The 17,289-nt window shown below is 47.9% G+C and overlaps 1 protein-coding gene across 2 annotated transcripts in view; it reads left to right on the top strand.

The window, feature by feature from the left end:
• LOC137435400 (myosin light chain kinase 3-like) overlaps positions 1–17,289 on the top strand; it is a 204,733-nt gene that overhangs the window by 158,123 nt on the left and 29,321 nt on the right. For both annotated transcript variants that reach the window (XM_068129163.2, XM_068129162.2), the window contains 2 exons: positions 13,115–13,208; positions 13,401–13,510. In XM_068129163.2, coding sequence (XP_067985264.2) covers positions 13,115–13,208; positions 13,401–13,510 — 204 coding nt within the window. The remainder of the gene's footprint in view (positions 1–13,114; positions 13,209–13,400; positions 13,511–17,289) is intronic.

Here is a 17,289-nt window from a genome sequence, read left to right as displayed (position 1 = left end):
AAATTCCATCTCTTACAGTGCCTCTTTTCTACATTCCCTAAACTCTCCTGCACTCCATCCTCCCTCCAGCGTCCTTAAATGTATTTTTGACTCGAAGGTCACAAGAAACTCATTTTGCAATAAATGTACGTTTCCCATTAATCGTACACTTTCTAAAATCCAATCTCACCCCTCCCCTCCAAATCTTCCCCATCACCCCTCACCTCCAAATCTTCCCCATCACCCCTCCCCTCCAAATCTTCCCCATCACCCATCCCTTTCAAATCTTCCCCCTTGCCCCTTCCCTCCTAAACTCTCCCCACACCCCTCCCCTCCAAGACTCCCCATCGTCCCTCCCCTCCTAGACTCCCCCCTCACCCCTCCCCTCCAAATCTGCCCCATACCCCATCCCTTTCCAATCCCTCCCCTTGTCCCTTCCCTCCTAAACTCCCCCCTCACCCCTCCCCTTCAAATCTCCCCACCCTCATTTCTTCTCCATTTCCCCCCTCTCATCCCTCCTCCTCAAAGCGTCCTCCCCGCTTCTTCCCCCTTCCAACTCTCACCTCCATCTCCCCCAACCTTCTGCCTCGCTCTTCCTCCTCCTCAAATAACACCTCATTGTGCCTCACACAATCACAATCAAACCTTTTGTCCGCCCCATCCTTCCCTTTTTCCGAGCTATTCTGAAATCTCTGACACACCTTCAACAGCTCTCCCGACCTCTCCCACCTCTTCCACATCTTACCCTACCCCTCCTCCCCCCTGTTCTGTATCCGATGCTCGCTCCCCCTTCCTCTTCATTAACGGTATGGACCTTAAACATCCGGGGCCTTCGTTCAAACTTAACTGATCTCTCCATACAGGTTGCTTCTGACAAACCAGACGTGATCTGCTTAACATAAACTTTCCTCCTTCATGATGTCTCTGATTCCTTAGTATCTCTCCCGGGTTACTCCCTCCTCCGTTATGTTAGACCTGAGCCTCGTCCTGGAGGTGGGGTTGCTATCTTTATCAAAAACTCTCTTTCTCACTCGCCCTGCACTGCCCTCTCTCCACCTCACCCCCAGGAATAACTCTGGCTACGGCTTCCCCTTCGCTCCCACCTCTTGTTCATATGTGTGTTGCACTGTCCACCAAACAGTGATGACTCCATATACATCTCGCTGTCTGATAATATGGACCAACTTCGATCTACTCATCCCAACTCTCTCCCTCATTTGTGGTGATTTCAATTGTCACCATGCCAGTTGGCTGGGTGTGGGTACCCCTCTCACCAGCCATGGCTCCTGGGCAAAGGACTGCTGCGACTCACTGGGACTGACACAATCTGTCAATTTTCCGACCCGGATCTCAGTCAACGGAGCATCTTCTCTTCTGGACTTGGTTATGACTAACTTCCCTGAAAATGTCTGCTGCTCTTCTTCTGCTCCAATCGGCTCATCCGATCATGTGCTTGTTAAAGTGGACATCTCTCTGACCATTCTCAGGGAGCCTGCTCAGCGTCGACGAGTCTCGCATTTCACTCAGGCCAACTGGCACGGTCTTCAAACAGCCATCAATCATCTGGACTGGTCTCCCATCTCTACCACCTCTGACATCAACTCATCCTGGGAATTCTTCCAAAGTAAATTGCTCTCTCTCATGCACAGATTTATCCCATCTCGTCTTCAGTTGTCATAGCCTTCCTCCCGTCCATGGTACACGGAATCTTGTGGTGAGGCTGCTGCCCAAAAACAACTTGCCTTCGTCTCCTGGAAAGCAAATCCAACAGAAGGAAATCCCATTTCCTTTCACAAAGCCCGAAACAAGTGTGTGTCCACCCTCAGGAGAGCCAGGAAACAATATCTCTCCGTTCTCAAGACCGAACTCTCTTATCTGTCTCCCTCTTCCAAATCCTGGTGGCGTCTGGTCAAATCTGTTTCTGGTGTTTGTTCCCCCTCCATCCCCTCCCTTACCTCAAACGGCTACACAGCTGACTCCGCACGTGAAAAAGCTGAATGCCTCAACTCTGTGTTTGCCTCTAAATCTTGTGTCCCAAACCCATCCCTCTCTGTACCCACCATACCCAGTCGTACCCAGCTGCTCCTGGACTCCGTGTCCTCTCCTCCTGACAAGGTGGAAAAGTTTCTGTGAATCCTCGACTCTGATTCTGCAACTGGACCTGACGGCATCAGCCCACGGGTCATAAAATCCTGTTCTTCCACTCTTTCACTCCCTCTCTCTGTTCTCTTCACCCCCTCTTTTGCTCAAGGTCAACTGTCATCTGCTTGGAAATCAGCCAACATCACCGCTTTACACAAAAAAGGTGCAAAAACAGATCCTAGCAACTACAGACCAATCAGCCTTCTCCCAATTATCAGCAAAGTCATGGAATCCATCATTGCTTCGGATATGAAATCTTTCCTCTTCTCCAATGGCTTGATCTCTGATCAACAATTTGGTTTCAGACCAGGTCACTCTACTCTGGACATGCTGCTTCTGCTGTCTCAACAATGGATGGAGGCCCTCAATGCCAAACAGGAAATTAGAGCTGTCTCCCTCGACATGTCACGTGCCTTCGATACAGTCTGGCACCCCGCTCTGCTCACCAAACTCTCCTCCTTTGGTATCCATGGAAATCTCCACGCATGGCTGGCGGACTTCCTCTCTAGTCGTAGTCAACGTGTGGCCCTGAATGGGTTTCTCTCATCTCCTTTTCCTGTTCAGGCTGGAGTTCCCCAAGGCAGTGTTCTGGGCCCTGTGCTTTTTCTGGTCTTCATCAATGATCTCTCTGACTCTCTTGAAAAGCCTCTCTATCTCTTTGCTGATGACTCCACTCTCTGCCGCTCCATTCCTCATCCCTCAGATCGGCAGTCTGCAGCCTCCTCACTCTCTGCAGACCTGGACAAAATCACATTCTGGGCAAACAAGTGGAACATGTCTTTCAATCCTGACAAATCTCACACTCTTACGATGTCTCTCCGAAACGACCGAATGGACAACCCTCCCATCTACTTTCTGAATAATCCTCTCCAAGAAGTTCTGTCACTCAAGCTTTTGGGTCTCACTATCTGCCATGATCTTTCCTGGGAAAACCACATTTCCAAGCTGGCCTCCAAAGCCAGTCGCCGACTGGGCATCCTCCGTCGTGCGAAGTCCTTCCTTGGCACACCTGAGCTCCTCACCACATACAAGGCTTTCATCCGCAGCTCAATGGAGTACTGCTCTCCCCTCTGGGCTGGTGCTCCTGCCTCACACCTAGCTCGTCTTCACGCTGTTGAAACCAAAGCGTTCAGAATCATTGGTATCTCCCGCGATGACGCTATCTCCGAGGGCCTTTCACTTACTCACCGCAGGCAGCTTGGTGGTCTTTCCGTCTTCTACCGACTCCTCTCCGGCCTAGCCCCCCAGCCCTGTCTGTGCTCTGTCCCCCAAATATTCCTACAGGTTGCACAAGATCTGCCTGCAACCCTCTTATGGTTAAGCTGCCAAAATCAAGACTCTCTGCTCACCTTCACTCCTTCATTCCTCTTTTCTCCCGCCCCTGGAACAAACTCCCTCACTCTCTTCAATCCCACTCCTCCCTCCAGGTCTTTAAAACAGGTGTTCCCCACCATCCCCTATCTTCCCCAATCCAAAACCTTGATCTTTTCTACCCCCGCTAATTTCACCCCAAATCCACTTTTTTGAAATACCAACTTCTTTCCTGGAAGTCCTTGGTGTCCTTGCCTTTTATAGCTATCTTGCCTCCCCTCAAGCCCTCTCCCTCCCACACATCTCCCGATGTCCCTGCTCTCAAATGTTGTGTTTGTGTGCTTCCTCCCCTTCTCTCCCCATCTTGTCTACCGCTCCCCTTTTTATATACTTTGTTTGTTTGCTTGTTTGTTTGATTTGTTTGTTTGATAAATGTTAGCTAGTTTCACGAGCCTCGATTCTGTATCCAAAAAATATATATACTGTATATGGTGGTTCCCATCATCTTTCACAATTCATCATTTGTCTTCCTCTCTCTCAACGATACTCCGCACACCCGTCGAACCATTCGCATTTCCACCCTTTCCAACCTTCGTTGCTGCTCTACCTTCATTACCCATGTCTCGCTCCCATAAATCATAACACTTCTCACACATGCAGCATACACCTTTCCCTTCAGCTTCAATGACACTCCCCTCCTCATCAGCACGCCACTCAGTTCCCGAAACTTCTTCCATGCACATCTCACTTCAGCAACCGTTGCCGAGTCTGATCCACCTTCTCCATTCAGCATGTCTCCTAGGTAACAAAATGTTTTCACACCTTCCAGCTTCATGCCGTCTCCAAGATCCAACTCAACATTTCCTCCATCTGCAGCTCCCTCTGTGCACACCTTACACTTGAATGTAGCTGCCACACTGGTTCATGACCCTCTCAAACCACTACATTTTTGATGAACCCACTCAGCGCACATTGTACATTGAATGGAATTCACTCCGACACCCTCCCTGCACACAGCACACGGCCACTTCCGAGTTCTTTCCACCTCACCACATGCTTTACCACTTGCCATCACCTTCGTTTTTCCGAGATTCACCTTCAGACCTTTTGTCTCCATACATTCCTTCCACTTGTTCATCTTCTCCTTCAGTCCATCCATACTTTCTGCAATCAACACCAGATCATCTGCATACAACAACTCCCACAGTAAACCCTCCTTTACGTTCCGAGCCAGCACCTCCATCACAGCTACAAATAGTAGTGGACTTAGTACCGACCCCTGATGCACTCCCACCTTCAGCTCAAACTCACCACTGTTCCTGTCCTTCGTCCTTACAGCTGTGCGCGCTCTTTTGTACATTGCCATCACTACTCTGATCAACCATTCCTCCACTCCTAACTTCCTCAATGCCCATGTCACTACTTCACGTGGAACCCTATCGAATGCTTTCTCCAGATCAACAAACCCAAGAAACAACTTCTTCCTCTTCTCCATGTACTTCTCCTGCAACTGCCTCACAATAAAAAGCGCGTCTGTCGTTCCTCTTCCTGGCATAAATCCAAACTGCATTTCGTCAATCTTCATTTTCTTCCTTATCCTCCTCTCCAACACCCTTTCCAATACCTTCATTCCATGCTCCAATAACTTTATCGCTTGATACGAGCCACAGTCCAGAAGGTCACCTTCCCCTTGTATAGAGGGACGAGGGTACTCAGTTCCCAAACCACTGGAATGCGGCCTTCTTTCACCACCAGATTGCAGATCTCTGTCATTCTCTTCACACCCCAATTTCCCGCGGCCTTCAACATATCTACCACAACTCCCGTCGGCCCTCCCGCTTTTCTACTCTTCATTGCTTTTATCGCTTCCTCAACTTCCTTCTCGGTTATCCTCTCTGCTGATCCTAAAACTGGGTTACTCTCTATGTTGCCATCCCATTCATTCTCTGCATTCAGCAGTATTTCATATATCTCTTCCATCTTCCTTTAATTCCATCTGTGTCCACAACGATTTGTCCCACTTCATCCTTCAAGCAACTCACCCCCATCACATCACACCTCTCTTTCGCCATCTGCTTTGCAATCCTGAATACTGCTCTCTGACCCTCTTCCAAATCCAAGCATTCTCCGAACATTTTCCTGCATGCCTCCTGCGCCTTTGCTACCTCTTTCTTTGCAGCCTTGTTGGCTGCCTTATAACTTTCATGCTCTGCCTTTGCTGCTCCCGTACCCTTCGCCTTCCGCCACTCCTTTATTTTTTTTTTTTTGTATACAGAGTCGAGGCTCGTGAAAGAGCTAACACTTATCAAACAAACAAATCAAACAAACAAGCAAACAAAGTATATAAAAAGGGGAGCAGTCGACAAGATGGGGAGAGAAGGGGAGGAAGCACACAAACACAACATTTGAGAGCAGGGACATCAGGATATGTGTGGGAGGGAGAGGGCCTGGGGGGAGGCAGGATAGGTATAAAACGCAAGGACACCAAGTACTTCCAGGAAAGAAGTCGGCACCTCAAAAAAGTGGATTTGGGGTGAAATTAGCGGGGGTAGAAAAGATCAAGGTTTTGGATTGGGGAAGATAAGAGATGGTGGTGAACAGCCGTTTTAAAGACCTGGAGGGAGGAGTGGGATTGAAGAGAGTGAGGGAGTTTGTTCCAGAGGCGGGAGAAAAGAGGAATGAAGGAGTGAAGGTGAGCAGAGAGTCTTGATTTTGGCAGTTTAACCATAAGAGGGTTGCAGGCAGATCTTGTGCGACCTGTAGGAATATTTGGGGGACAGAGCCCAGAGAGAGCTGGGGGAGCAAGGCCGGAGAGGAGTCGGTAGAAGACGGAAAGACAACCAACCTGCCTGCGGTGAGTAAGTGAAAGGCCCTCGGAGATAGCGTCATCGCGGGAGATTCCAATGATTCTGAACGCTTTGGTTTCAACAGCGTGAAGACGAGCGAGGTGTGAGGCAGGAGCACCAGCCCAGAGGGGAGAGCAGTACTCCATTGAGCTGCGGATGAAAGCCTTGTATGTGGTGAGGAGCTCAGGTGTGCCAAGGAAGGACTTCGCACGACGGAGGATGCCCAGTCGGCGACTGGCTTTGGAGGCCAGCTTGGAAATGTGGTTTTCCCAGGAAAGATCATGGCAGATAATGAGACCCAACAGCTTGAGTGACAGAACTTCTTGGAGAGGATTATTCAAAAAGTAGATGGGAGGTTTGTCCAGTCGGTCTTTTCAGAGAGACATCGTAAGAGTGTGAGATTTGTCACGATTGAAGGACATGTTCCACTTGTTTGCCCAGTCTGTGATTTTGTCCAGGTCTGCAGAGAGTGAGGAGGCTGCAGACTGCCGATCTAAGGGATGAGGAATGGAGCGGCATCCTTGAACCTCTTCCTCTTCTCGTCAATCTTCTTTCCAACTTCATCATCCCACCACCATGTTTCCGAGTGCCTCGCTGGTCCTTTTGTCCATCCACATACCTCACCAACGGCTCCCAACAGACTGTCTTTCATTGACATCCAACCACTTTCAAGCTCAACCACATCATCCTCCACCACACTCAGCCTCTCTTTTAATGCCTCCCTCACTGTCACCTCTTTCAACCTCCACACCTTCTTTCTCAGTTGGTACCTCACCCGCCGAGCTCTCCTCGCACCTTTCACCCTTATGTCGCAGACAACCAAGTGGTGCTGTGAAACAGCCTCCTCCCCCGGGATCACCTTTGTGTCCCGGAGGTGTCCCCTATCTCGCCTACGCACCATCAGGTAGTCAACGGTTGTCGTCGACCCACCTGACGTGTATGTAACTAGCTTATTATCCTCTTTCTGGAACGGAGTATTACAAATCAACAAATCAGCTCCATCAGCAAACTCCAAAATCCTTTCACCTTCTCCATTTCTCACACCATATCCGTAACCCCCATGAACTCCCTCAAAACCGTCCATACTCCATCCATACTCCATAAGCCGATTCGACCAATCAAATTTGCCAGGCACTCTTAGGGTGCAGTTGGCAGAAGGTTGACCTCTGGAATGTTCCGTTTGACTCATCGGCTTTGTATGGTTGACATCGCACCTGTTATTCAAAGTTCACGGACAAAGCTCATGTCGGTCATGCTTGGAGATGCAAGGCAAGAGTTGGAAAGACCTTTCCCCTGTTCTTTTTCGTAAGACTCCATGGGTATGCTGGTGCTTTATCTCCATGGTGCTTTTTCAACTTTCTAGTTTGTCATGGTAAAAAGTGCATATTTCATTTATCACTCATTTTTGGGGGACTCAAATGGTTTGTGTCATCACGGTAGACACGTGTTTGCAGGGTACTGGTACCTCAACATTTGGCACGACACAAATGACTGTAATGATTGATAAAAGTCATGCTGTGGTGATTTGAGTCGTATTAAAATAAATAAATACAGTATATATGGTCGGTGGTATTAAAAGCAAAACTTTAAAGCAATCGGTTCAGGAGAAGTTGAGATCGACATTTTTCCTCTAATTATAAAAGATAAACAGCAGCAATTTGAGTTGTACTAACCCCAGGTGTTTTCGTTTCACTTTGCTCCACCCACTCTTGGGCTGATTGTTTTGGTTCATGCTTTAGAATTTGAATTTCTTTAGTTGAAAGTGCCATAACTTTTGGCAAGATGGTTCCTCGTTTTTAAATAACTTGCACAATGTCAGCAAATGTCAGGTTCCTTTTTCCCTGAAAATGTCTGCTGCTCTTCTTCTGCTCCGATCGGATCATCTGATCATGTCCTTGTTAAAGTGGACATCTCTCTGACCATCCTCAGGGAGCCTGCTCAGCGTCGACGAGTCTGGCATTTCACTCAGGCCAACTGGCACGGTCTTCAAGCAGCCATCAATCATCTGGACTGGTCTCCCATCTCTACCACCTCTGACATCAACTCATCCTGGGAATTCTTCCAAAGTAAATTGCTCTCTCTCATGCACAGATTTATCCCATCTCGTCTTCAGTTGTCATACCCTTCCTCCCGTCCATGGTACACGGAATCTTGTGGTGAGGCTGTTGCCCAGAAACAACTTGCCTTCGTCTCCTGGAAAGCAAATCCAACGGAAGGAAATCTCATTTCCTTTCACAAAGCCCGAAACAAGTGTGTGTCCACCCTCAGGAGAGCCAGGAAACAATATCTCTCCATTCTCAAGACCGAACTCTCTTATCTGTCTCCCTCTTCCAAATCCTGGTGGCGTCTGGTCAAATCCGTTTCTGGTGTTTGTTCCCCCTCCATCCCCTCCCTTACCTCAAACGGCTACACAGCTGACTCCGCACGTGAAAAAGCTGAATGCCTCAACTCTGTGTTTGCCTCTAAATCTTGTGTCCCAAACCCATCCCTCTCTGTACCCACCATACCCAGTCGTACCCTGCTGCTCCTGGACTCCGTGTCCTTTCCTCCTGACAAGGTGGAAAAGTTTCTGTCAACCCTCGACTCTGATTCTGCAACTGGACCCGACGGCATCAGCCCACGGGTCCTAAAATCCTGCTCTGCTGCTCTATCTCACCCTCTCTCTGTTCTCTTCACCCTCTCTTTTGCTCAAGGTCAACTGCCATCTGCTTGGAAATCAGCCAACATCACCGCTTTGCACAAAAAAGGTGCAAAAACAGATCCTAGCAACTACAGACCAATCAGCCTTCTCCCAATTATCAGCAAAGTCATGGAATCCATCATTGCTTCGGATATGAAATCTTTCCTCTTCTCCAATGGCTTGATCTCTGATCATCAATTTGGTTTCAGACCAGGTCACTCTACTCTGGACATGCTGCTTCTGCTGTCTCAACAATGGATGGAGGTCCTCAATGCCAAACAGGAAATTAGAGCTGTCTCCCTCGACATATCACGTGCCTTCGACACGGTCTGGCACCCCGCTCTGCTCACCAAACTCTCCTCCTTTGGTATCCATGGAAATCTCCACGCATGGCTGGCGGACTTCCTCTCTAGTCGTCGTCAACGTGTGGCCCTGAATGGGTTTCTCTCATCTCCTCTTCCTGTTCAGGCTGGAGTTCCCCAAGGCAGTGTTCTGGGCCCCGTGCTTTTTCTGGTCTTCATCAATGATCTCTCTGACTCTCTCGAAAATCCTCTCTATCTCTTTGCTGATGACTCCACTCTCTGCCGCTCCATTCCTCTTCCCTCAGATCGGCAGTCTGCTGCCTCCTCACTCTCTGAAGACCTGGACAAAATCACAGACTGGTCAAACAAGTGGAACATGTCTTTCAATCCTGACAAATCTCACACTCTTACTATGTCTCTCCGAAAAGATCGACTGGACAACCCTCCCATCTACTTTCTCAACAATCCTCTCCAAGAAGTTCTGTCGCTCAAGATTTTGGGTCTCACTATCTGCCATGATCTTTCTTGGGAAAACCACATTTCCAAGCTGGCCTCCAAAGCCAGTCGCCGACTGGGCATCCTCCGTCGTGCGAAGTCCTTCCTCGGCACACCTGAGCTCCTCACCACATACAAGGCTTTCATCCGCAGCTCAATGGAATACTGTTCTCCCCTATGGGCCGGTGCTCCTGCCTCACACCTAGCTCGGCTTCACGCTGTTGAAACCAAAGCTTTCAGAATTATTGGAATCTCCCGCGATGAAGCTATCTCTGAGGGCCTTTCACTCACTCACCGCAGGCAGGTAGGTGGTCTTTCTGTCTTCTACCGACTCCTCTCCGGCCTTGCACCCCCAGCTCTCTCTGTGCTCTGTCCCCCAAATATTCCTACATGTCGCACAAGATCTGCCAGCAACCCTCTGATGGTTAAACTGCCGAAATCTCGGCTCTCTGCTCACCTTCACTCTTTCATTCCTCTTTTCTCCCGCCTCTGGAACAAACTCCCTCACTCCCTTCAATCCCACTCCTCCCTCCAGGTCTTTAAAACAGCTGTTCACCACCATCTCTTATCTTCCCCCATCCAAAACCTTGATCTTTTCTACCCCCGCTAATTCACCCCAGATCCACCTTGTTTGAAATTCCAACTTCTTTCCTGGAAGTCCTGGCAGTGTCCATATGTTTTATACCTCTCCCACCGCCCCCCTCCCATGCCCCCCCCCCCCCCCAAAGCCCTCGCCCTCTCTCAGATCTCTCGATGTCTCCATGTCTCTCGGTCCCTGCTCTCAAATGTTGTGTTTGTGTCCTTCCCCCTCTCTCCCCATCTTGTCTACCGCTCCCGATGTTATATGTTTTATGTGTCGGTTTGTCTTTCTGTGTGATTAATGTTCGCTCTTTCACGAGCCTCGATCTTGTATACAAAAAAAATAAAAAAAAAAAAAAAAATCTGGTACAAAAGTCACATGTCTGGAACATTAGACATGTAACTTTGTTTCACTACAATTGTTGAGATGTGAGCATGTCATATAAAATACATGTGGAAGGTGTTACGTGTTCCTCCCCGACCTCCTGGTCTCGGTATACCTCCGAACCCCGGGAGGAGCCACGGCAGAAAAATATATTATTCCGTGTCGAAATCAATAAGGAAACCACACCAAGGGTAATGAACAAACCAATAATATATTATAAATCACACAGGAATAACATTACCACAAATGACAATTAAGAGTGCACTCTCTATACCATCCGCTAGCATGCATAAGGTAACTCACAGTGTTCCAGGTGAGTGGAAAGAACCTTCCCCAATGTCTCTATATTCCCGTCTTCGAGCTCAGAGTGAGTCCCCTCCAGTGATCAACGGACCGATGTCGACTCTAAACCAGAGTCTCGTTCCGAGGGCAGGCACAGACACGCCGCCCAAAACGGCACCAAGGCGCACGCGGCCCAAAGTGGAGAAAAGGGTCACGTGGTTAAAGCGGCACAAAGGTGCACTCACGGCGACTGGGAAATCCAAAGGCCCCCTCCAGGTACGAACTTTCACTGTTCATGGTCGGCGAGCCACAAAGTAATCGTCAGAATCCTCGGTGCACACACACACCACAGATACGTCTGAACGCGGTTGGAAACGGTTGACGAAGCAAGGAAAGTCTGCTCGACGCGCGAAGCGCACGAGTCAAAATGGCGGACGGCTCGTACTTGAGACGTAATCACATGACGATGTTGGCGTAATCACATGACGTAATCACATCACATGACACCCACTCTCCGAATCCAACGCCAACCTGACACGCAGGTTTGATCAGTCACAGCGATAACAACTCTATCGCGGAATCCCCTTCCAGGAAACCCAAAGTTCACTCGTGTCTCCTGCTCGACAACGTTCGATCCAGAACGCAAAGCAACCAGCTTCTTCTCCGACTTTTCTCACCGCCTCCTCTTTTTCCCTCGTCGTTTTCCGGTGCACGATTTCCTGTATCATTTTAAGTTAACCTTTTAAACTTTAGATAGCTGTTCCTGAATAATAAACCTTTTGCGAATAATAATAATACATAATATCAGAAACATGTCAAGTGGGTGAAAACCACAACAGCGGAAGTGACGAATCCGTAACAAAGGGCAGATCCATAGCTAGAATGTGGTAAGAATAGCTTGGTCCATATGCTCGAGTAGCTTCGTTTTATGCCTTTAACAGGGATCTGTCAGAGGTAAGTTGTATTGTAAAACGTGCACCGTGGAGGCAGTCACTTTAAACCTTTGAGCAAAATAGGGTCAGGTTATATTGAGAGCAGGTGAGGCCAGGTGGAGGATTTGTGGCAACTGGAATGAAAAATGACACAGAAAACTGCAGGCCTGTTTGCCCCAGAGAACTGCAGTCCAGGAAGGTGCAGTAAGCTGCAGAGGGCTCTGGTTGAGGGCAGAACACTTTTACAAGGGGCCGTCCTGCAAGGGGATACAGCGCGGAAGATGGCACAACCCACAGGCAGCCAATAAGAGTGACCAGCCGCGTGCTGGAAAGGTGATCCATAGGGGCTTAAAGGCCACATCCACACATGAGTGCAGGAGTGTGGAGATGACAATTGAATTGAGATGAGAACAGTAGAGCCACCTTTATTCATCTCCTGGCCTCCTCGTGGCCATCACTTGGATCACCTTCAACCTGAACAACACCAGCCTGCACGAGTCATGGTATACCCAGAGACCAGCCAGTGTTTGCCTCAAGTCCTCACATGTATTCCCCTTCATTGTGCAATTTTGGTATTTTGGCACCATAACGGGGTTTAGTAAGTGTGTTCCCTTTTTTGTTTGTCCTTTGGGCATCAAATCTGTCCACTGTCCGTTTATTTATTATTAGCGTCCCATCTCCCCGCCCCCCCTCCTCCCCAACTCCTGTATTCTTTTTAATAAATCATTATCAGTTATTGTTGAAGAAAAATCTACCCGTCTTTTGCCTTCCCGCCAATTTTGGAATGTCATTGAGTGAGCCATCCTTTGGGGATTGCAAATAGTTAAATTGACCGCATTTCTATTACAATCTGTTGAACGCCGTGCCAGTTCGGAGGCTGGTTGGTAGTTTGCGGAGATCTTTGGACCTCCGGCTCAGAGGGTCTTTGTTCGCCGGATCTCTGGTGCAACAATATATTACAAAGCAGATCACAATTTTGGAGAAAAGCAAAATAAATAATTAACCAATAAATACTATCTCTATCTGCCTTGAGGTTTTATTGGGAGGAGTGGAATTTTGTTTGCAATTTATTGTTTCTGGTGTCTATTTGCTACTAAGTACATCAGTATTGTTTTTCCTTTTTGACCAATTAGAAAATTGTGTGTTTGTGTGTGTGTTTTCACATGCACCTATGCATTCAGAGGCCGTTTTGGACAAGTTTACTCATGTGTTGAAAAGGACACAGGTCTTCCCTTTGCTGCCAAGATCATAAAGGCACGAGCACCAAAGGAAAAGGTACTGACTGCACTTTGGTTGTGTTACATAGACTTGACAGCATGTAGCCCATTGATACCTCATATCTTTAACGGATACATCTTTCCAAATTTTTGATCACTTGCTCGTTATCAAAGTGAATAAACAAGTTTCACTCATATAATTCTATCTTTTGTTGCTCCCCTAAACTCTTCAATCCCACCTTTTCTGAAGGAGGAAGTGAGAAACGAAATTGGAATAATGAACCAGCTTCATCACGACAACATTATTCAGTTGTATGCTGCCTTCGAGACACGACTCATCTTCACCCTTATTGTGGAGCAGTAGGTGACCTGTTGAAAGTACCAATAATCAGTCACTTCTCATTCAAAACGAGCATCTTTTGGGATGTAAGGGATTAAATCAGTGGTAAAAGATAGATTTTATATCACATACAGTAAAAATTACAAAGTATGAAAATGTATTGTTGTAGCAGCCGGATCCGTCCCGGTTGCCCCGGTTCGAATCTCGATGGAGATCGCTCGCGCTCACAGCCAGATGAGTCGGGTGCTCCAAGCAGGGTCCCGGGCCTATTTTTGTCATGTTACCTACTCTGTGGGGCACCGAAGCAAATCAGACAAACGTGCTTGGGCACTGGGCATCAGAAATTCTCAAAGTGGCAACCTGAGCGTTGGTTGCTCAGATGCCAGCACAGTCTTGCACTGGACAATAATCGTCCCAAACCCAATCTGTCCTTTAATGGACTTCTGTGATTGAGCCAATTCAAGTCAATCGGAGACTAGTGGTTTTATAATGTTGTGCATTTCAAAACTGGGCGGGATTACAATGAGAAGAATCAAACAATTACAATTTTAAAACCCACTACTCGCGCCCAAAACAATGTACAAATGAAAGGTCCTTAAATACCCAAGTCGTAAGGCCTCGTTGATTCCACAAGAGGACACAGGTGAGGACAGATGGGACACAAAAATACTGTAGCTTCTCCTCAATGGGGTGAGTGAAACCCAGTCTATTCAGTTTGTTCAACCGTGCGACACAGTGCGAACACCTTCTCTTTTTTTTTGTATACAAGATCGAGGCTCGTGAAAGAGCGAACATTAATCACACAAAAAGTCAAACCGACACATAAAACACAAAATAAGGGGAGCGGTAGACAAAATGGGGAGAGAGGGGGAAGGACACAAACACAACATTTGAGAGCAGGGACATCGAGAGAACTGTGGGAAGGAGAGGGCTTGGGGGGAGGTGGGAGAGGTATAAAACATATGGACACTGCAAGGACTTCCAGGAAAAAAGTTGGTATTTCAAAAAAGTGTATCTGGGGTGAATTAGTGTGGGTAGAAAAGATCATGGTTTTGGATTGGGGAAGACAAGAGATGGTGGTGAACAGCTGTTTTATAGACCTGGAGGGAGGAGTGGGATTGAAGGGAGTGGGGGAGTTTGTTCCAGAGGCAGGATAAAAGGGGAATGAAAGAGTGAAGGTGAGCAGAGAGCCTAGATTTTGGCAGTTTAACCATAAGAGGGTTGCTGGCAGATCTTGTGTGACCTGTAGGGATAATTGGGGAACAGAGCATAGAGAGAGCTAGAGGAACAAGGCTGGAGAGGAGTCGGTAGAAGACAGAAAGACCACCAACCTGCCTGTGCTGAGTGAGTGAAAGGCCCTCGGAGTTAGCTTCATTGCAGGAGATTCCAATGATTCTGAAAGCTTTGGTTTCAACAGCGTGAAGCCGAGCTATGTGTGAGGCAGGAGCACTGGCCCAGAGGGGGGGAACAGTATTCCATTGAGCTGCAGATGAAAGCCTTGTATGTGGTGAAGCGCTCAGGTGTGCCAAGACTGTGCTGTGAGTCTAACACACTGCCTGGTGAGAAAATACAAATCCTAGGCATGGCTTGCCGAGCCCTTTATCTGGCAGACTGTGCTGTGAGTAGAACACACTGCAAAGACGTCCCACAGCTTCTCTCATCAAGCCCACACACATCTCACACGACTTCCATTTGTGCCTAGCTTTATAACCTCGAGCCTTCCACCACGCCATGATGTCGCCCGGCACCACCCACTTCAACCCCATCGGTTGAGCAGGCCACGCCACCCATGCAAAGGCCACGCCACCGTGCCTCACCCTAAAGCTCTCTGGCAACCAATGCATACATAAAGTGGAGCTTTTTGTGGAACACAAGGACACTATTCTCCCCAAAGGAATATTAGACCCATTACAAAGGGCAGTACATTAAAAAGAGTTGAGGAAGAAACGGTTTTAGACACAAACATGAGGGGAGGGTTGACAGAACTGGGTATATGGATAGCGACACATTTTGTACATCACAATTAAATTACCTCACGCTTAATTACTCTGGTACTTACATCTAATATGGGAGGTAACTACCCGATACCACAACAGTATTTTAATACGTGACTTTTGAAATGACGTAATCCACCCCAGATTGCTTGGCACACACATGCAGAAACTCTTCGCAACAAAATAACTTGGGGCAGCCTGGACATATATCATGCCTCCCAGATAAAGATTGGAGAACAAAACGACATGAGATATTTTAAAGAAGCTGAAATTACTTGAAGGCGTACCTGCGAGAAAGTGGTGTGCCTCTGCACAATGAAGCAGTTGGATAACTCCCTTATCAACAACTCATCCAAAAAATTGATATGTTGCAGTCCGTAATGCAAAAGCTATCGACGATATGGGCCCGTGAAAGGCTGAAGGTTCGTAGATATTTCTCATGTTCCTATATTCTCATGAGTCAAATTTGCATTCGGGAACAAAACAATTCTAACTCTTTCACTATCATCAACGATATATATATATATATATGCAGACTTGGCATTTAATATGGAATATTGTTTTTTTCTTGACTTGGGTTTACTTTCTTAACTCAGTATATCAATCTGGTGAGTTTCTTTTACACTTTGGTGATTTATTTGTTAAAAGAACCATGTTACTGATTGTCTGTCGCAGCAAGAAGTCAACAACAGGATTATATCACAGGTGGCGTGGCAAAATGTACGGACAGGTGCATTTGATGATTGGCTTCACAGTCGGGTATACAAGGGTTGTTGCGTTCTGTATTAGTGGAAAACAACTGCTGCACGTCTCCAAAGGTTATTACCGCTTCCTCTGGAGATGGACCGTCAACTCGACAATGCTGTTTGTCATGGAGTGGTGGCTTTACGAAATTACGGCATGAAACAGCATGCTATTGCTCGGCAGTATGGCATCACTCAAGGTCAGGTGTCAAAGATCCTGAAACGAAATGCTCAGAGGGGTGTCCCTACTCCAATACCGAGGCCAGGACGTCCCCGCAGAACCACAATGAGGGATGATCGCCAGCTGCACCGGTTAGTCCGCAATGGCCGTACCAAGTCAGCTAATCGGCGTGGGGCTGAGTGGCAGCAACTGGCAAATGTGCCTGTATCCAGAAGGCTATTCAACCAACGACTGGTTCAAGCAGGCTATCGTGCCAGGCGTCCCCTGAGAAAGCCACGCCTGACCAGACAACACCGCCAGCGCCGATTGCAGTGGGCCAGAGAGCACAGTCAATGGCAGCCAGGACACTGGAATCACGTGATCTTCAGTGACAAGTCTAGATTTCTGGTCTATCGTCAAGATGGCCACGTCCGAGTGCGCAGACAAGTGCATGAAGCCTACAACAAAGATTGTATAGTGCCAAGAGTCCAAGCTGGAGGTGGTGGGGTGACCGTTTGGGCTGCTTTTCATGCAGGGGGCAAAACTGACCTGGTTGTTCTGAATGGAAACCTGAACCAGCTCAAGTACATGGCCATTCTGGAAGAAACATTGCTTCCATTTGCTCGTGCAGCCTTTCGAGGAAACTTTGTCTTCCAAGATGACAATGCATGGCCTCATCGTGCTCGCATGATCCAACACTTTCTTGCTGACCGTGGTGTAGAGCATATGGAGTGGCCTGCCATGTCCCCGGATATGAATCCGATAGAGAACTTGTTGGCAGAATTAACACGTCAAATCGACCACTTGGACCAGCAGCCGACCTCTGTGCGTGAATTGCAGCAGGCTATTGTCACTGCATGGCAAGCGATTCCTGTCCAAACCTTGGCAAATCTCGTGAACAG

Source organism: Myxine glutinosa, chromosome 9, assembly GCF_964187855.1.
Source record: "Myxine glutinosa chromosome 9, kmMyxGlut1.1, whole genome shotgun sequence".
In the NCBI taxonomy this organism is placed as follows: domain Eukaryota; kingdom Metazoa; phylum Chordata; class Myxini; order Myxiniformes; family Myxinidae; genus Myxine; species Myxine glutinosa.
This window is presented reverse-complemented; position numbering and strand designations above follow the sequence as displayed.